The 21,775-nt window shown below is 34.3% G+C and overlaps 1 protein-coding gene across 1 annotated transcript in view; it reads left to right on the plus strand.

The window, feature by feature from the left end:
• Positions 1-21,775, plus strand: part of ZNF804A (zinc finger protein 804A) — a 291,006-nt gene that overhangs the window by 215,161 nt on the left and 54,070 nt on the right. The window contains exon 2 of the mRNA XM_047723078.1: positions 10,524-10,667. Coding sequence (XP_047579034.1) covers positions 10,524-10,667 — 144 coding nt within the window. The remainder of the gene's footprint in view (positions 1-10,523; positions 10,668-21,775) is intronic.

Genomic DNA, 21,775 nt, shown 5'->3' on the forward strand with positions numbered 1-21,775 from the left:
GTGTTCTCTGGGCTTCTTAAATCTGTTGTTTGGTGTATATTATTAATTGGAAAAATTTTCAGTCATTATTACTTCAAATGTACTTTCTGCTCCATTGTCTCTCTTCCCCTGGTACTCTAAATACACATATGTTATACTGTCTGATATTATCCTATAGTTCCTAGATGTTCTTCTGTTCTGTTTCCTTTCTTTCTTCATTTCAGTTTGGTAAGATTGTATGGATACATCTTCAAGTTTACTGGTTCTTTTTCTCAGCTGTGTCACATCTACTGATGAGTCCATTGAAGGCATTTTTTCATTTTAGTTGAACTATTTTTGATTTCTATCATTTTCATATAATTCTTAAAATTTTTAATTTTTCATTTACATAAGCCATCTATCCTTGCATTTTTGCCTACTTTTTCTATTAGAGACTTGAACACATCAATCATAGTTGTATTAAATTCCCTCTCCGATAATACCAGCATCTATGTAATATCTAAATTCTGAGCCTTGTTCTAGTGCTTATCATTTCTCTTCATACTGTTTCTTTTTCTAACCTTTTAGAATTCCTTGTAATTTTTGGTTGAAAGCTATCAGAAACTAAGGTCTTCTAGTGTCCTTAATTGTGTGTAACTTCTTAATCCCCTATGCACATCTCTTCAGAAAAAGTGTGTAATGTACAACTCCTTTAGCTCTAATTCACTGTGATACTGGAGCCCTACAGCTGGGTTAGGAAAGTGTGGGGAGAGGGAGCATTTTATAACCTTTCAATATTAGTCCTCTAATGTATCTCCATCTCAGGTCTATGACTGTCCTATGTGTTTCTCCTGTGATATAGTTCCTTTATTTGTCTCCCAAGCCCTGACTCCATTTTTTTTTGGGGGGGGGGGAAGGGGGGTATTAGAATTCCCATTCTATATTTTGGAAGCCATGCCATGACCCTGTCATGACCTGTCAAACCCACAACTTTAATGATACAGGAAGACTATAGGGAAAGTAAATTCCTTTTCCTGGCTAGAAGAGCATCTTTGAATTGAGACATGGAAATACCCTATCCCTTGGAAGTGAATTTTAGTTATAAATAAGGCTCTTGACTTATTTCATAGTAGTTTTTTTTGTTTATTTGGTTTTGGTTCTTGTTTGTTTATTTTCCCAACCACCTTCCAGGGACACCTTTCTCAGACTATCCTCATGGAAACCTGGTGGAATTCATTTAAAAAAAAAAAAAGCCTACAGAAATGTTTGGTGTCCCTCTAACATTTGAGCCACCAGGAGTTTCTGTCTTACACACTAGACCATAGTCAGCACATAGAATTCATTAGTTAACATTTGAGACTTCCTACCAATTCATGGCTCCAGCAATTTCTGACCCAGGGAAGCAGATATTTATCACTACATCTCTAAACATGCTTTGCTTGTTTTCCCAGATTTTGAAGTGGAGTTTTACCCTATGGCCTTTATTCTTTCACAGTTCTGAGAAAAATAATTGATTTTCATTTTTCATAGATAGTTCTTGTTATAAGGACAAGAACAATGATTTCCAAGCTCTGTATGTGCCAGAGCTGAAACCAGAAATCTCTATCTGCTTCCTACTCTCTTCTCACTTTGCTACTCTTCTGCCACTGTTTACTGAGATCTCAAATAAACCGCTTAAACTCCACTCCTTGTCTCACTGTTTCTCAGTGAACTCAAGCTAAGAAAACCAGTGAGACATTTTGCTAGAGAAACTGTTCTGTCTTATCCTAGATTACTGTTACAACTGAGAGAGTAACAAATATGCATTAGATCATTACATCCCTTTCCAATACCTTTCAGAGAAAATGGTTGCTACCTATAAAGTTAAGAGATTTCTTAAGATGAAAAAAAGTACCTTAAATTACTATCACTCATCTACCCTGAAATGCTTTGCAGCATCTATCTATAAATATTTATTTATTATTTATAAATTCTATATAAATATAATTTCTATGTTGGAATTATTACTATCCATATGATATTTTATAAATACAAACTAGAATTTTGCACATTTCAGCTAGCATTCAGCTTCAGAAAATCTGATATACTTTTTTCTGGTTTGCTTTCAAAATGGGATCCCTATAGTCTTACTTTATGTATGGGGAGAATGCAGAGTAATGTTAAATTTCAGTGAACTATTGAAATATGTTGTCCATCAGATCTTTCCAAACATGAAGGGAAAAGTGTAACCCAATTTTCTGTTGCCTTCTCAAGTTGTACTAAATACTGTGGTAAATTAACCAGATGGTCTAACAAGTCTTAGTCACAAGCAAGGCTTTCCTATAGGACCCATGGATGAAATCAGAGAGGCCTCCAAAGAGGCAAGCCAAGAGAGGTAGACAAGAATGTACTCTGATAGTTAAAGCCTGGGATCCATTCTTCTTTTACATGAACAGGTTCTATGCAAGTTATCCAGTCGTTGTTATCAGTTAAACAAGAGAAGAGGAATAGATAAAACCTTTTAAATTAATACTCTTGCTTGAAACTAATTCTGAAAGAAGTTACCAATTTTGAGAAACAACTTTGTCTAATCTCGTAAACGTGGCCATTAAAGTACATGGCATCCTTGCTATTGGGTTATACTAAATTTTTCTTGTCAGGTTGTCCATATGATATTCAATACACAGTTTTTTGTTTGTTTGCTTGTTTTTCTTTTGTATTCTGTCTCTGCTTTCACCTTTCATGGTGGTATAGATGCATTTCTGTGGAATCCTTTTAAAAGAAAACCTCACATTTAAATGCATATATTTTATTATAATTCTATTTAATACATTTGTGACTTCTGATGAAATTGTAACTTTTTGACTCAACCTTTAGTTGTCCCTTCTATGGTCTTCAAAATTATCTTGTTATCCATTTTTCGGCCTTTGAAATAATAGAACCTAGCCTTAAGACGAGAATGACATATATTTTGAGACAATAGCACAGCCTTTGTCACTCAGAAATGGCTGTCCTCTTGATGAATAGAAAAGATATTTAAATCAGATGAAGGCAAACATCAGTTTTCCTGCATGCCTTCTTTTGTACTCAGTCTCTCTTTCTTATTAATATAGCTTTCAGATTCCAATACCCAGAGGTGTTCTATAACTGTTTTCCTCCTGAATAAACTTTCTCTTCTTCACATTAAGGGGGAAGATAAAAGAGGAAAAGCCATAAATAGAATGAAACTCTACTGTGAGTGACAACTTGGATGGACCTTGAAACTATTACGCTAAGTGAAATAAGATGGAGAAAGACAAATACTCTATGATTTCACTCATATGTGGAATCTAAAACAAATGAACAAATAAAATAAAATAAAACAAAAACAAATTCACAGGTACAGGGAATAGACTAATAATAACCAGAGGAGAAGTGGTTTGGAGTGTACAAAATGAGTGAAGGGGTCAACTATATGGTGATGGATGGTAACTAGACTTGTGGTGGTGATTGCTTTGTATTCAGATGTTAAATTATAAAGCTGTACACTTGCAACTTATATAATAAGAACAAGGGAAATAAGGCAGAGAATAAAAAGTGTTTTTCTTCTAAAATGATGATAACAGAATTTATCTTTAAGGAAATAGCATTTTAGCAAAGATCTGCTGGAAGTTAACAACAAATTTGTACACATATTTGGTGTAAAAACATTCCATGCAGAATAAATAACAAGTCTAAGTATGAAAGTGGGTGTATGGTTGAAGAAGTTTCAGAAACATTAAGTAAATAAGGGTGGGTAAGGCAAAGTGAGAGAGAGAATGCTAGAAGATGATGGCAGAGATATAGCCAGGAAAAGGTAAAGTAGGAATTGTATGTAGGTTGTTGTAGGAATGTTTATTCTAATGATGATGGAGGCCTATTGGAGAGTTTTGAACTGAAGAATGATACTGTATTAAACTATTCTAGGAAATGTAGCTTGTGAGCAAGACATTCATAGGAAACACCAATAAAAGGAAAGAAAAGAAAAAAAAAAAAAAACACATATAATTTTAGCCCAGTTCTTAAAAATCAAGCCTAGGACACAGGCAATTGGTTATTTGGGAAATTATTCCAGGAAGCAGAAATGAATGTTCTAGAGAAATAAAACATGTAAATAAGGAAACTAATATAAAGGTATACTGATTGCCACTATTACAAGTACTGGCACTCTGTCTGGGACCCTCTGTGGAATCTCAGAAATGGGTCTCAGAAATGACTGCCTGATAAATAAAGGAGGAAAGAATTTATCCTGGAGTTGTTACCCTCCACAGGTGAAGAGTAGACCTATATTGCAGTAACTCCTCAGCACTTCTGGGCTGTGCCTTTCTTGGTGCTGAGTGAGATCAGCACCCATTTCATGAATCAAAGAAGTCCCTGGACAGGAAAGGCAGATGTCTCAACATAGGCTGGGGCAAAATACAGTCATGTGGCACTTGTGAAATTGCTGGGCCATCTCAGAGTCAATCACTTAAGTAATGACTAGAACAAAGACACGGCCTAGAAGATGTGCACTATTTTATGGGAAATGTGAACTCTGGACTGTGGACTTCCAAATGAAGTGTCTTCTGCCTAGATAGTCTTCTAGAAAAGAACAGTTTTGCTATCTCTTTGGTTATTTATTTATTTATTTATTTATTTATTAAGATTTCCTTTATTTGTCACAGAGAGAGAGAGAGAAAGAACAAGCAGGGAGAGCAGCAGGCAGAGGGAGATGCAGACTCCCCGCTGAGCAGAGAGCACAACATGGGATTTAATCCTAGGGCCCTGGGATCATCACCTTAGCTGAAGGCAGACACTTAACCCATGAGCCACTCAGGTGTCCCTCTATGATTTGTTTCTTCATTATAATCAAAATGTATCAAAGACTTGTTTTAGCTTCCTTTTTTAAAAGAACTTATGATGAAATTTATCCTGAATTTACATCACAAGGTTGCTTTTCTTCTTTTTTTTTTTTTAAATTATGTTCAGTTAGCCAATATATAGTACATCATTAGTTTTTGATGTAGTGTTCGAGGATGCTTTTATTTTTGATGAAGTAATAGCAGAGAGACAGACAGAGACAGACAGAGGGAGAGAGGAAGATTTTTCTGAGCATATTAAGTGTTAATTACATACAAATATTCCTTTTCAGCATTGAAAATAATTATGTATTAACCGTGCCCAATCTATTTATATTTTTTGTAATTTTAATTTTTTAAAAGGAGTATTCCTAGCAGAAATATTAGGATGTAATATAGGATCACAGTTACTATTTAGCAGTGATAATTTATATACAGCATAACTTGGTATTAGCTCTAGAAGTATTCCCCAAATAACTGGATACTATAAACCCAAGCATGAGCGCAACTGTTTTAAAACTATTATGTGGCTAGTGCTGCTAGTTTCTGTTTTGTTTGCTTGTTATATATATCCAAAAGTGTCTACATATATGTTGAATGTCTGCCAATGCTTGGCTCTGAAAAAAGCATTGGAGATAGAGAAGTAAATGTAACAGCTATAAATCCCTGCCCTCACAGAGCTCACATTCCTTGGAGAAGACTACTTGACTGTACCAAGTTATGGATGCCTTTCAGAAGAGGCTGAATATTATTTGACACCAAATGTTATGCTGAATCCACCATGAAATGTGTCCTTCTGGGAAATAACTTTTCTCCCTTCAAAGTACTATTGGGGGATGCCTGGGTAGCTCAGTTGGTCAAGTGGCTGCCTTCAGCTCAGGTCATGATCCCAGCGTCTTGGGATCAAGTCCCACATTGGGCTCCTTGCTTGGCAGGGAGCCTGCTTCTCCCTCTGCCTCTGCCTGCCACTCTGTCTGCCTGTGCTCGCTTGCTCACTCTCTCTCCCTCTCTCTCTCTCTGACAAATAAATAAATAAATCTTAAAAAAAAAAGTACTACTGGTACATTGGTACTATTCATTTTTTAATAAATGGTTGATGGAATGGCCCTGGGCCTGTGGATAAACCATTAACTTCATTATTTCAGTTTGCTGATCTGCAAAAAGTATTACACTGTGCAATTGTTAAGGTTGCCTATTAAAACATTCTTGACGTTCTAGCTTTGGAATTATATGCTACTTTCCTGAAAGTAAGGATTCAACTTTCATTCTTTTTAGAAATATCTAAAATGGAATGGATTTGGATGACCTGACTAGATACAAGAAGCTAGTTCCTCCATCACATTCAGTGGGACATTACAGAAATTGGGTACTTTCTTGGATAGAGTGGGTTTGCCAAAAAGAAGGGGGCAATTTGAAGTTGAGTTTACTTAAACCACTGTGCTCTTTTTTCATCCTGCTCAAATATATTTATCACCTTCTGCAGTGGAATGGTTGTGTTGAATATGTAATTGTGCTTTATAACCTCAGCCAGTGCCTCCTTCAGTATCATTCACAATGAAGGAGAAGGGCCATGGGGCATTGAAGTATGTCACCTAATAGAGGCTGATTTTGTCTACATACATTTGAAAAGAATGTAAGATCAGTGACAATACCTATGATTCCTTTTCCTTATGATGCACCTACAAACAACCAATTCTTCTAGTCTCTAACATTTTCTAGAATACAGCCCTAAATCTTTACGGTAGTTTGTTTCAAATTGAAAGTTCTAATGTAACAAATGTTCCTTACTGTATAATTTGTTACAAAATTATCTTCAACTATGCTATATTTTTTTAACATCTTAGAAGATGATTGATGATAGATGGATGATAGAATAAACATGTCAAAATATTAGCAACAATTTTAATTAAGTGAAGGTCATATAAGAGTTTATTATTGGGTTGCCTGGGTGGCTCATTCAGTTAAGTTCTGAATCTTGATTTCAGATCAGGTCATGATCTCAGGGTTGTGGGATTGAGCCCAGCTTAGATTCCAGCTCGAAGTCTGCCTGTCCCTCTCCCTCCCCTAGCTCTTTCTCTCTAAAAAATGAATAAATAAAATAAAAAGTATTTTATTTATGTATTTGACAGAAAGAGAGAATACAAGAAGATGGAACACCAGGCAGAGGGAGAAGGAGAAACGGGCTCTCCATGGAGCAGGGACTCCAAAGCGGAGCTTGATCCCAAAACCCTGAGATCATAACTTGAGCCAAGGGCAGATGTTTAACGATTGAGCTACCCAGACACCCCCAAAATCTTTTTTAAAAAGAGTTTATTAAAATATTCTTGTAATATTTCTGTAATTCCCAATATGTCTTCAGATTGTGAAGTATAATTTAGAAGTTTTTCTGAGAAATTGTAACGCATAACAAAACAAAGAGAGGGAAGACAAAATAAAAGAGACAGAAACGTATCAGATCATGGGAATGTATGAGCTTTATTTGAAATCTACTTTTAAAAAAGAATACAACCTTCAAATTTCAAAAGAAAATAAATCTGCTTTACTTCAAACTATTAGATGATTGTAGTTACTTGAACACACTGGATATTCAATGATAGTAAGGAATGATTGTGCTTTCTTCATTGTTTTTTTTTTTTTCTTTAGATCTGATATTGGTTTTGTGATGATATGTCTAAAAAGTCCTATTTTAGAGATACATTCTGAAAGATTTACAGTTAACATTAGATGAATTTGAGGACTTCCTTTAAAATTATCTGGAGCAGAGGAAAGGGTAAATGGAAGGAGATAGGATAGTTGAAACGAGGTCGACCCTGAGTTGATTAACTGTTGAATCTGGCTGATGGTTATGTGTGGGTTATTTTACTATTTCTACTTTTTTTTTTTTTTTTTTTTTTGTCAGAGAGAGAAAGAGCACAAGTAGGCAGAGCTGTGGACAGAGAGAAAGGGAGAAGCAGGCTCCACACTGAGCAAGGAGCCCAATGTGGGACTCGATCCCAGGATCCTGGGATAATGACCTGAGCTGAAGGCAGATGCTTAACCCACTGAGCCACCCAGGAGCCCCACTATTTCTGCTTTTTTTTATGTGCTTAAAAATTTGAACATAATAAAGTGCTGTGAACCAGATTATTTTGGTTCAAGTATGGGCTGCACATTTATTCATTGTACATCCTTGAGCTAATTATTTAACTTTCCTATACTTTGGTACCTTCACCTATAAAATGAGAAAATGTTTATAATACACATCTCTATAAATTTAATCAGGATTAAGTGAGTTAATACATGCACACTCTTAATCAGTGACTGATCCTAAACAAGCACTGAGTAAATGCTCACTATTGTTTTTAGATTTGTTTTTCTCTTCAAATCTAGGCTAAGGCTAATATTTTGGAAGAATGCAATTTACCTACAAATATCAGTTTGCTTTACTCAAAAATTCTCCCATTTTTGTGGAAAGAATATGTAAGAAACAATTATTGCTTCTCTGAGGGAATATCAGTCTTAGGAAGAAAAAATAAACCAACACAATAATAAGAAATAATGAAATATTTTGAGAGAGGAAGTAGCTTAACTATAATTATAATTAATGGAGAAAATCACTAGTTTACAAAGAAATTGCTGTTCAAGAATATTATTTTGAGAGCTAATTCAGCTTTGAGCCAAAAACTATTGCCATTATAATATAACTCATATTGATTGGAATTTTATCTCTCCTTCACACACTTTAGCCGTGAAATCATAGTACTTAATTTTTGTTTCATTTTAATTGGCTAATCCACAAAGTATTATTTTAAAGATTTTATAAAAATTCAGTAACGAGTTTAGTTATATATGCCTCATTTTCATCTTTTCTTTTTTTTAAAGATTTTATTTATTTATTTGACAGAGAGATCACAAGTAAGCAGAGAGGCAGGCAGAGAGAGAAAGAGGAGGGGAAGCAGACTCCATGACCTGGGATCATGACCTGAGCTGAAGGCAGAGGCTTAACCCACTGAGCCACCCAGGCGCCCCCATTTTCATCTTCTTTAACAAGCTTTTTTATTTTTTTTTAAAGATTTTGTTTATTTATTTGACAGAGAGAGATCACAAGTAGGCAGAGACATAGGCAGAAGCAGGCTCTCCGCTGAGCAGAGAGCCCGATGTGGGGATTGATCCCAGAACCCTGAGATCATGACCTGAGCCAAAGGCAGAGGCTTAACCCACTGAGGCACCCAGGTGCCACTAAACAAGCTTTTTTAAAACAACACACTGGAAGGTATCAAAAAGAATAATAAAAATATTTCACATATCTGCTGAGAAATAGTAAATTAAATATTGAATTGATAAATCATGTGTAAATGATTTGAAGGATTTTGTAGCTTACCACTTCGTGCAGTTGATAAAACTAATAGAAAAACGGATCATAGTCTTTACAGTGAGAAACTGGATTATGTAATTTTAGATTATGGCAAACATATCAGTTACTATAATGTATATTATAAGGTATATATACAAATATGATGAATTTTATGGTATGTAATATGTGCATAAATATACAGTACAATAAAGTAAGGAAAGTCTTATTCATTAAATTACAATTAGTGAACCACATTTATATTTTGTGGAAGCAATTTAAACATTCAAACTATGAGTCCTTTTTAGCTGGTGTATTTAGAGAGAGGATAATTGCCATTGACATAGAGAGGACTGTGTCATCTCATCTCCATATCCCAGTGCCTGAGAGCGTTAGTTTCTTACAGTAACACATTAGAGGCCTGAATATGTAGTTAATTTGAATTTTAAAGGAATTCAATCTGTAAGTATCAGTAAGTTAGAAGCATAATATATTCTGTGGTAGCAACTGAAATTCAGTCTTAATCTCAGCACTTCAACGAAAGACCTGAACAATGTTTCAATATGTATAATTTATTTATGTCTAACAACATTAACATTAAAGGAACCATGACACAGAAAGTAAATTTAGATTTAAGAAAACCTAAAAGCCACAAACATTTTGCTATTTTATGTCTTGTAAATGAAAGCTAATGCTAACTGACTACGTTTTTCATTTTTTCAGGGGTTTGATTATATAGCCGTCTTTATTTACTGTGAGCATGATGAAAGCAATCTGCTTATATATAGTTTAGTCCTTTTCAGTTTAGGTAAATAACTTGCAGAAAAGAATCTCATTTTCTAAAGATGTAGAGAGTTTTTGAAAATTCAACTTAAAATGATATGGGTCAAGATGAAAACATTAGTCAAATGAAATCTAGTTGAGATGAATAAATTACTCCCAGATATTTAAAGAAACTAGCAAACAAAAATACGGAACTTGAATGTTTGTGCACCAATATGGGCTTCTTCATGCAGGACACAGCTTAGATGTTCAGAATTTACAAGTTTATGTTAACTAAGCCATTGCCAGAAATCAGCAGCTGAATCAACATAACTATATGATTTTTGTTTTTTTCTTTGCCAACAGGGCTCAGGAACTTGTTCAAGCAAGGGCTTCTCTTTCCTTGTTTGGTTAGCTTCTCCATGTTTTTGCTGTTCTTCCTGCCATTTATCTTGGCTTCTTCAGTTAATCTTATTCTCCTCAGCTCATAATTTCTTCTGATTTAGTTTTCTGGAATTTGCTTTATTTTTCTTCATTATATTCTAACTCTAATTATTATGCTGAAATTGACTACCGTCAGAACAAAGTCAACTAAGGGAAGAACTAATTGCTGCCTTCCTTGAAATTTTATTTTTTAGGATTATGCTGAGAAAGAGAACACCATAGCAAAAGCTTTGGAAGATCTGAAGGCCAATTTTTATTGTGAACTCTGTGACAAGCAGTACTATAAGCATCAAGAGTTTGACAATCACATTAATTCATATGACCACGCTCACAAACAGGTAAGAAAGAGGTGTCCAAAAAACCCCGATATTTCTGAACTTTTGTAATAATCTAAGTTGTATAAACTATATAAATACAATATTTTTATGTTTTGTTATGCAATTTTTACAGATGCCATTTGGGGATGATAATTTAATGATTTAGAGCAAAAGACAGGTTTTTGTTTTTGTTTTTAAAGCTCTAGAAGTAAAGTCTGATATAAATAACTAACACAAAGAAATACCAGTCAATTACCTTTTCAGCGATTGGAGATAACTCAAAAATTATATTCTACAGGTGGTGCTCCTCTGTCTTCTAATTTATTAATTTTAAATGTTTTAAGCAACTATTGATATTTATCGATGTGAATGAACTTATAATTCTTTACAGAAACCATTTTCCATTTAAACCCCCATAAAATATGAAAAAAAGGCTAATTTAATATGGTAAAAATCGTCCATAGTTATTGGTTAAGTAAGTACTTAATATGTGTATGATATAGTCTACTTTAATATTTTCACTTTGCCATCAATTGTAAATCCAAGATTGATTTTTTTCAAAGCTCCGTGTAAAGACAAGTTTAAACCAGTGATGTCTGAAGTGAAGTTAATAATACAGATTCCATTTTCTCGTGTGCTTTACATTCATCAGAGCAAAGTCTTAACGTTGATTAGTTAGCTTGATATGATACAGTATAATAGTTATCACTAACTTATGTTTTCTTAGCCATTACTTACAAATATCATCTACATAGCATTTTGGTATTAATAAAAGGTATATTTTAACCCATGAATTTGCCCTAACTTTCCATTAACATTAGAGTTATTTGGCATAAGAAAGAATAGAGGAAAATGATTATGCTGAGTGCTTATGAATCAACCCTATGTATTTTCTTTCACTGTCAATCCTTCCATTCTTTTACACCAACAAAACTGTGCTTGAGGAGAACATGAGAACGTGAGCCTTCATTTATATACATCACTAATTAAGGCATACTGCTCTTGATGATCTGCCCTTGCCATTCTTCTTGCACATCTACTTGCACACTAGGTAAGGGAAAATTTCTGATGGAAATATTGTTCCTTTTCTTACATAAAAATACAAAATATAAATATATATATACACACATTCATATATCATATTAAAATCCATCAGACAATAGTATTGATTTAATTTCACAGTTAGTGACATATATTCTATAAAAGGATTCTGGACTGCTTCTCCTGATGTGGTAAATCTGAGAAAGTTGTTCCTCCGATTTCTCCTAAGTACCTAAAAGCACAAGATATGTTATAACATATATGTTTCATTGTGTAAACTAGGTATTTGGAAATATGTGTATATGTGTTTTAAGACTGTCTTACAGCTATTACTATCTTTGCCAAAGAATGCTTTATTCCACCATAGATTGCCTGGAAGATCAGACTCATAAATTATTATGAGGGCCTTTCCAGTTCCATATTCTTAATAGAGTTAAGATACTACATAGAGAGTTAAGACCCAGCCAAGGTAATTCAGGCTGGGACTGGGCTATTATTTTGAAATCAGAGGGTCACTTCTGATAACGGTTGGGGATATCAGGCCCTCTAGATGGATACATTATCTGAATGGTCATGGAGTCTGATAAATAGCAGTCTTAGCTGATTAATTTAGCATGAATTGATGTTCAGTGGCTGAAAATATTTAAGATCTATATCCCTTTCTCATAAGATAGTGGTAAATCTTTCAGGGTGTCTTCCAAAAATACAATCCCCCTTTTCTGAGCAGCAGCCTCACCCCCATGACTTTTATCAATATTCCTACTACATGATGTCACAACTTGGCACCATGAAGTAGAGAGGGATGAATTTTGAAAAAGGATAATTCAGATTTTTGTTTTCTCCTGAGATATTATAGTTGAGATACAGAAAGAAAAAAAAAATCTGTCTTCAGTCTGACTGTGGTTGGACCAAATACTTGCAAATATAATCCTGAGTTGTGGCTAAGTACATGGAAAAGTTGAGAAAGTTGGTTTGCAAAAAACAAACAAAACAAAGAAACAATGCACAAAAGATGAGATACAAGTGACCATGTGATAAGTGAAGAAAAGTGAGCATGGACATAGCAATTCTGATTTCAAACGGCTTTCAGATAAAAAGTAGTCCTCCCAACAGCTAATCTGTAGATTCTGAAAGATATTTTATCTTGCTACTAATAAATGAACTCAAAGGAAAAACAAAACAAAACCCTAGCTTAGTACTTATTACTTGCAACTAAACCAAATCCCTCTTCTTAAAATATTAACTTATCTACAGAGAATCGTTTTGGTTTCCATTAGAAAAAACTCCACAAGAAACAAGTATAATCAATGTCCATATTACCAGCACTGAACTTTCAGGTAGGAAAACCCACGTGTGATTTGGATACTTCTTGAATGGAATTAGAAAAAGGCAAAGAGGCCACACATCTGACACATTCATTTGCTACACATATTCATTTGCTACATATATACACATATATCAAAGGGACACCAGATTCAGGGAGAAAGGGAGGAGTAGTTATTGGTGGAGTGAGTTTTAACCCTACCACTTACCTGACTTGGGTAAAATACACAAGCCTCGATTAACTCAAATATTCATTGTTAGGGAGAATAAATGAGAGAATGCACATGACCACACTTAGCAGAGTACTTGAAAAATAGTAAAAGCTCAATATTTAATTAATTTTGTTATCACTACTTGCTAAAATTTCTTTTCTCCTAGAATGTTTGGGACACTGACAGTTTGCCTTTTAGACTGCCTTTATTTAGGTTTCCAATAAAGATCTATTTTTGCTTCAAAAAGGCTAATAAAGTCTAAAACGTATCCAAGTAATCATGACCTAAGCGCAGTGTGCCTGCCTCGTGTATCTTTGCAAATTTGTTATGACAGACTCTGTGTTGCATTTGAACTCTAAGCTTCAAAGAAAAATCTGTTTCTCTCATCCACATGTTCTTTGGGTAACTTCAAAATCTCTCTCAAGCTCTCATCGCCAAGACTTGCTAACAGAGAATTAGAAAAAGGAAGAGGCACGGGTGTACAGAGGTGATCACAATAGTTCACAATTCAGGGTTCATTTTAGAATATTTTCTCTTTAACTTTGAAACTTGAAAGCCATTGGATTGTGACCTTTTAATGGCAAGGACCATTCCCTTTTTGTCTTCATTCCTCACAGCATCTAATGCAGCATCTTGTACGGGTAGACACCCAATCAGGGCTTCCCATATGAATATAAAAGAGCTAGAGTCAAAATGCGTTTAAGATCTTGTAATGAGCCACAGTTTCAAGACAGATAACAACTGAGTAGCATATAGAATTGTTGAATCTTTATACTGTACCTCTGAAACAAATGTAGAAAAAGTATGGCAATCATACGGTTTAAAAAAAAAGACAATTGGGGGCTCCTGGATGTCGGGCTCGGTGCTTAGCGGGGAGTCTGCTTGAGATTCCCTCTCCCCCTCTCCCTCTGCCCCCCCCATTCCTTCTCCTCTGCTCTTATACTCTCTCTCTCTCACTCTCTCTTTTCTCTAAAATAAATGAATAAATCTTAAATTAAAAAAGATGATTAGAATAGTTCCAAGTGAACTTCTATCATTCTGAATTCTAGCCGTTGAGATTTTAAAAAATTGTTTTAAGTGGGAAACTCAGCATCTGGTAAAAAGAAAAGGTTTTCCTCTAAACCCTTTGACCTATTTATCTGCCCTTAAACTAAAGCCACACTGTGTCTGTCTTCTCACCTGGCAGCCTTTGGGCAATTCAGAGTTATTTTCACTGTAAGAGATTTGTCACACTGATGTTATGAAGAGATAGAAAAGGGAATGATTGCCTTATTGATGCTGCCCCTCAAACACTTTGATTTTTACTTTTGTGGCTTCAGTATGGCTAAAGTATTTCCCAAAAGGCACTGAAGTGACCTTCCCCAGCAAGTCAAGATTCAGTGCTTTACGGCGTGCTGTTTTGTTCTGCTCTAGAGGAAGTCATGGTCAGGCCAGATTGTTGGACTTTGCCCGTCCTGCAGGGACTTGTATTGCTATAAAAATGGAGCAGACTTATTCTCAAATTTGAACATTTCCTAATAACTGAAACTTCTGTCGCTAACCTGATACTTGAGAAAAGAATCACTTCTTGATGTTTGGGCCTAAATTTTAATCTGCAAAATAATATTTAAAGGTTAATGGGAAAATACAAGGTACAGGTAAAGTAATGTGTGATTCAATCCATTTTGAGCCCCTTCTTTGGGATTTTTCTTCTGGTGTGTGCTTCAATCTCTTCGTACTGCTATTATTTTGTTTAGCCATTTTGAGGATGAGAAGAATGAAAAGACATACAATTTCCTCCTGTAGTACCTGCCCGCTGCCCAAAAGTACCTGCTCCAGGAGAAGTACAAGTATATGTCTAGCTAACGATGGAACTGTATTGTTTTGACATTTCATAGTCAAAGCCATAACTTGAATAGAATTTAACTGTAGTTTTTGTCCATTATTGAGTTTGAGGCAGATTCTGGATAAAATCATTTCTGGTATCAGCCAATGCCATTTTCATAAACCTTGCCCAGTGAAGTTCAAATCTATTTCCTTTCCATCTTCCACTGTCTGTAAGGTTGAAGGCTGGTTATTGAGTCCGTTGAGTCAGTCAATGTTGAGGGTGTGTGAAAAATACTACAACTTTAATGTTTGTGCTCCATGTTATCGAAATATAATGAGGAGAAAAAAAAGAGTTAAAAAGCTAGATTATAGTAGAGAAATGCATCTAATATCAAAGATTTTATTTTATAATTGTCAATTATGTTTTATAAATGAATAAGAAGAGCGTTCCTTTATCCCTCCTGTGTGTGTCACCACTAAAAATTTCATTTTGTAGAACAACTGCAACAATAGCTATAAGGCAAACTTTTTAAGCCAAGGTGGAGTATCTTTATTGATTTGTTTGTTTTATTTTTAATTGAAGTATAGTTGGCATACAATATTATGTTAGTTTCATGTGTATAATATGGGGACTCGACAATTACAGATATAGTACAAAATGCTCAATACAGTAAGTATAGTTACCATCTGTCACCATACAGAGTGATTACAGTATTACCCGACTATATTCCCTGTGCTATGTTTATCCTTCCTGTGGCCTCTTTATTTTACAACTGAAGTCTGTACCTCTTAATTCCTTTTACCTTTTTCTCTTCTCTTCCTACCCACCTCTCCTCTGGCAACCACCAGTTTGTTCTCTGCATTCATGAATCAGTGTCTGTTTTGTTTTCTTTTCCTTTTAGATTCCACATATAAGTGAAACCATAGGGCATTTTTCTGTCTGACTTACTTCACTTAGCATAATACCCTCCATATCCATCCATGTTGTCACAAATGGCAAGACTTCATAATTTTTATGCCTGAGTATTATTCCATTGTGTAGATGGGTACCTCATATTTTCTTTATCCATTCATTCATCAGTGGACACTTGGGTTGCTTTCATATCTCGGTTATTGTAAATAATGCTGCTATGAACATGGGAGTACATATGTTTTTTTCAAATAAGTGTTTTCTTTTTCTTTGGGTAAATGCCCAGAAGTGGGGTTACTGAACCCTGTGTTATTTCCATTTTTAATTTTTTGAGAGAACTCCATATTGTTTTCCATAGTGGCTACACCAATTTACATTCTTTCCATATATCTGTTGAACATCTTCTGTTTCATGTAGTTCCATTTGTTTGCTTTTGCTTTTATTTCCCTTACCTGGGGAAAAAGAACCAGAAATATATTTCTAAGGCCAATGTCCAAGAGTTTGCTGCCTATGTTTTCTTTTAGGAATGTTATGGTTTCAGGTCTTACATTTAAGTCTTTAACACATTTAAAAAAAAATTTTTTTTTTTAATTTATTTGACAGACAGAGATCACAAGTAGGCAGAGAGGCAGGCAGAGAGAGAGGAAGGAAAGCAGGCTCCCTGCTGAGCAGAGAGCCCGATGCAGGGCTCGATCCCAGCACCCTGGGATCATGACCTGAGTCGAAAGCAGAGGCTTTAACCCACTGAACCACCCAGGCGCCCCAAGTCTTTATTACATTTTTAATTTATTTTTCAAGCAGTTCAGTTTCATTCTTTTGCACATAGCTGTTCAGTTTTCCTAATACCATTTATAGAAGAGACTGTTCTTTCTCCATTATATATTCTTGCCCCCTTTGCTATAGATTAATTGACCATATAAACGTGGGTTTATTTCTGAGGTCTCTGTTCTGTTTCATTGATTTATGTGTTTAATTTTGTGAGAGTAACATACTGTTTTGTATAAGATAGCTGTGTAGTATAGTTTGAAATTCAGGATCATGATACTACCAGCTCTGTTCTTTTTCAAGATTGCTTTGGCTATTTGGGGGTCTTTTGTGGTTCCATAGAAATTTTAGGGGTATTTGTTCAGTTATATGAAAAATATTATTGGTATTTTTTTAGGGATTGTATTGAATCTGAAGATTGCTTTGAGTGGCATATACATTTTAACAATATTAATTCTTCTAGTTCTTGAGCATGGTATATCTTTCCTTTTACTGTGTATCTTTATTTTTATTGTAACAATCATTTATTAATGCTTGGAAGTGTATTTTTCTTGTAGGATACATGATGACTCGGTCGGTGGCATCAATTAAATTATCTCCCTTTATTGTACTATATTATTTTATTTTATTGTACTATGTTTATAGTGATACTTTAACAAATACATTTTACAAGAATATATGTTTTCACAAATAATTTGTTTAGAGATTTGTTATATATTTTATATTATATAGACATATATATATCTTTTATTTTTTTAAAAAAGTAAATCTTTTAAAACAAGATTTTATTTATTTGTCAGAGAGAGTGAGAGCACAAGCAGAGGTAGTTGCAGGCAGAGGGAGAAGCAGGCTCCCTGCTGAGCAAGGAGCCTGATGCCAGGACTTGATCCCAGGACCCTGGGATCTCAGAGCCCTAAGGTCACAACCTGAGCCAAAGGCAGATGCTTAACCAACTGAACCACCCAAGCATCCCAGTTTATACTCTTTAAAAACACCTTCCTGTTCTGTGCTGCATGCGTCACCATGGCTTTGCCCCATCTTCTGGGGTGTAATCAATGGCATTCAAAATATATTCCCTAATGTGTAAAAAAATGTCCAAGGACAATTTAAAAATAGTTGATGCTATGTAAAGGTAATTCTGCATTGAATGTAGCATGGAATATGTGCAGATACCATATTTAGCCTTACATTATGAGAGGTAATATATTAAATTAATGATGAAATTGCCTTGAGAAGTAGAGCAGAATTTCAAACAAAACTGCCTATGAATTCTCTGCAGCCTCTACCCCTCATACCTTTCATCTCCATATTCGGCCCAGTTGTTGAAAATCAGACACATTGGAGATGTACTATATATGCATTCCTTGGAGAACCTGTGCAGAACCCATTTTCAGTATATGGTTGGCTCTCCCCCTAGCTTCACTAAAGCAACTTGCCCTATCACATCTTTGCTCAGGTGATTCTCTGTTTCTTCTGTTTGTTGGGTGTGTATTCTGAGAATAAGTACCGAATTCCACAGTGAGGTGTACAAACTTTCAAGAATTTAACCTGAACTTGTACTGTTAAGTTTGAACAGCACTGTGTTGGAACGATGGAGTCCAGAGTTTCTTGCAAGTACTAGCAGCTGCCTATAAAAAGAGACAACTGTTTCAGGCACTGAGAACTCAGGGATTTTTGTGATTGTTGTTTGTTTTTATCAGAGAACTATGGCAAGAAGGAAAACGTGGCAGAAAACATAGAATATAAAGAGAAAACAGAGTATTTACCCTCAGTTCCTCCTTGTAAATCCATTTGCTCTCATAGAATTCTTTTTGTTCAGACTAAATGTTAAAGCTATTTACATTTGCATGACTTATTATTTCTATTCACTTTTATTTCATTAAAAATGCATATATATATATATCACCATTTTGTGATATGAAGAAGAAACCCCACCTAATAACAAATTGATTTTTCTCTAATTTTCTTCACATGCATGAATACATTTAGATAGATACCATTTTTTAAAAGATTTTATTTATTTATTTATTTGACAGACACAGATCACAAGTAGGCAGAGAGGCAACCAGAGATAGAGGAGGAAGCCGGCTCCCTGCTGAGCAGAGAGCCCAATGCAGGGCTTGATCCCAAGACCTGGGGACCCTGGGATCATGATCTGAGCTGGAGGCAGAGGCTATAACCCACTGAGCCACCCAGGCACCCCTAGATAGATACCATTTTGTATTCTACAGCATTCAGTTTGATTTTGTCAATAGTATTTTTCCATTTATACAGAATTTTCATAATAGTTGTTTTAAGGGATTCACAATATCCCATCAAGTATTTGTTTTTAACTTAACCTTTCTTTATTGTTGGATTTGTATTACTTTGATATTGTAAATTCTGATAATTTAATTGCTCCCACATTTGCTTCAGATTCTTAATTTCCAATCTTGCAAAATCTAGAAAATGAGTATGAAGCATAGATAAGATGTCAACATATTTTGGTTTATAAAGTATCTAGCAATCTAATTGAGATCTGACTTACTAATTGCATAGAAATTATTTTCAAAATAGTTACACATGTCAAAATTTCGTTAAACAATTTTATTTTTATCAAGGTAAAAAAATCTTTTTTTTCAATATGGCCTGACTCTTTTGACATAAGATTTAATTACTAAAATAGAAGTAATAGTTGATATAAATTTAATTTTGTATGTTTCTATCGTAGGTACTGTGTATTAAAGATATGTGTTAATGTACATATATATTTTACATTTAAATACAAACATAGATATTATGTATCAATATATACTAAAGGTGCACACATACAAGTACATATGTCTGTGTCTGTTTTTGTTTTTGTGGGAGAACCATAGTCACTGTTATTTAATGTTACTTTTTATTCAGTTACTTGCTTAACTAAATACATTGGACCCAGTAGGCACTATAACACATATAAAATACATTCAATTAAAAAATCTGTCAAATATATTTACCCTAAAATTATTTTCTTCATACCGATTTAATCTTTAGGAAATTCTGGTATAATATGGTACATTCCCACATCCTTTCTCCTGCTCAGATTTGACCTCAGTGTATTCGTAGCAATTTGGAAAATGCTGCCTGTATACTCAATTGGGGACAACCATTTTTATTTGTAAGATAAACAGGGATATTAATGGGAAAACAGTTGACATCTCTTTATTGATATTCCTCAGTACAATCAAAGGTAAAGTTCAAATCATTAGCATGATGTTTCCAACCAAGGAAGCATGATTCATGTCACAAAATCTGCGGACAAAATCTTCTCCACAATACTAACAACTGCTTTTCTCAGCAGATCAGTGGAGTTTTTTAAAGTAAAAAGTATGTCACTGTGTTGTCTTATATCAACAAAGATGTGTGCTAAAAGTTTGTGACATATTTGATTAGAAAAAAAAGATATGCTAGATGTTCACCCCAATTTCATTTGCACCCCAAATATTTGCTGTGAGCTACAAGTTCTTTTTGCCCCAGAGTCCATAAAAAATGTTCTTATCAATGTTACAATCCAAATGGATTCACATAGGGGGAAGATAAAAAAAAAATGGCATTTTGTTAAAAAGTTTCAAGACAAAATATTTCAAAGAAAATACCATACACTATTTATTTAGCTTATCTTTGGCCACAATGTTTTTATAGAGTAAAATAAAGGAATTTAGCAAACACAATTACAAAAATTTTATTTTGGAAGTGTCACACACAAATTAACACATGCACATATATGTGTATATATGTATGGTATATGTTACCTTTTTTCTTCTCAAAAGGTAAAATCATTTCCTTCGTAAAATATAAAATGACACGCTCAAACATTTTATTCAGCTCCTTAATTAGGAAAGCAATAAGACCATGACACTTGTTAAAAGGATTATTCAAAGGACATCTATATGTTTTCACTTGTATATATATCTATATATGCCTGCTATGTATATAGATACCTATAGATACATATATAATCAGTCAGGAATGCTGATAATATTTTAATACATCAAAATTGGTTTATACCCTATGGGACAATAAAATGTAATATTTGGGGTCATCTTTTGTGAAGCACAAAATCAATCATGTTTCTATTGGGCAAAATATATTTGCGTTGCAATGGCCAATAATCATTTGCATTACTCTCCATTTTCTACAACTTAATTTACTAAATTCTAGAGTTGTCTAGTCAATAGACACACAGAGATGACCACTCTTGTAGTTTCAGACTATTCCTGGAGGGTTTCTTACACAAAGATTGCTACTTCACTGAAAATATCCCCTTTTGACTATTTCCAAGTTCTAGAAATTCCTCATTATAACTTCGAATGCAGAAATGACTGACATTAACATCTGCATTATAGGCTTTCCAAGTACCTGAAGAAAAATTCACTGTGAGTTCATACAATCTTCTCTCACGGTATGTCCAATGTCTGTCAGATCAATAGTGTATTATATCACAAAAGCACCGGTGTAGTGAAAACTGTGCTACATAATTCAGGAGACTTCCTCTTGAAGCTGAGCTTTTGTAATTTCATGCTGTGGCAAACATTAAGGGAATTGTCTCCTTCATGTAAAAATAACAATAGTAAGACTGTCATTGGGGACTAAGAGGGGAAAAGATACTTCATGTCTTTATAGAAGATGTATTTTATTGTAAATACAATGTATATATGTAATACATTTATTGTAATTATATTCATTTCTTGAAATTATAAAGAGAACTCTCAGGAAAAAAAGGAACTATGCAATGATTTCATCAGAAATGGTTCAGATTATGAATGTATTCAAGAAAGATGGACATGAACAGTATCTTTAATATGTTCTTCCTTTTTTAAAGTGTATAACATAATTAATGTGGATATTATAAAATGATTAGCACAATAAGTTTAGTTAATATCCATCACCTCATGTAGTTACCATTTTTTTCCTTCTGATGAAAACTTTAGGATCTGCTCTCTTAACAACTTTCAAATATACTATACAGTATTGTTAATAACAGCTACCATGCTGCACATTACCCAGAGCTTATTTGTATCCTAACTGGAAATTTGTACCTTTTGACCACT

The sequence above is a fragment of the Lutra lutra genome, chromosome 3 (genome assembly GCF_902655055.1).
Source record: "Lutra lutra chromosome 3, mLutLut1.2, whole genome shotgun sequence".
NCBI classification, from domain to species: Eukaryota; Metazoa; Chordata; class Mammalia; order Carnivora; family Mustelidae; genus Lutra; species Lutra lutra.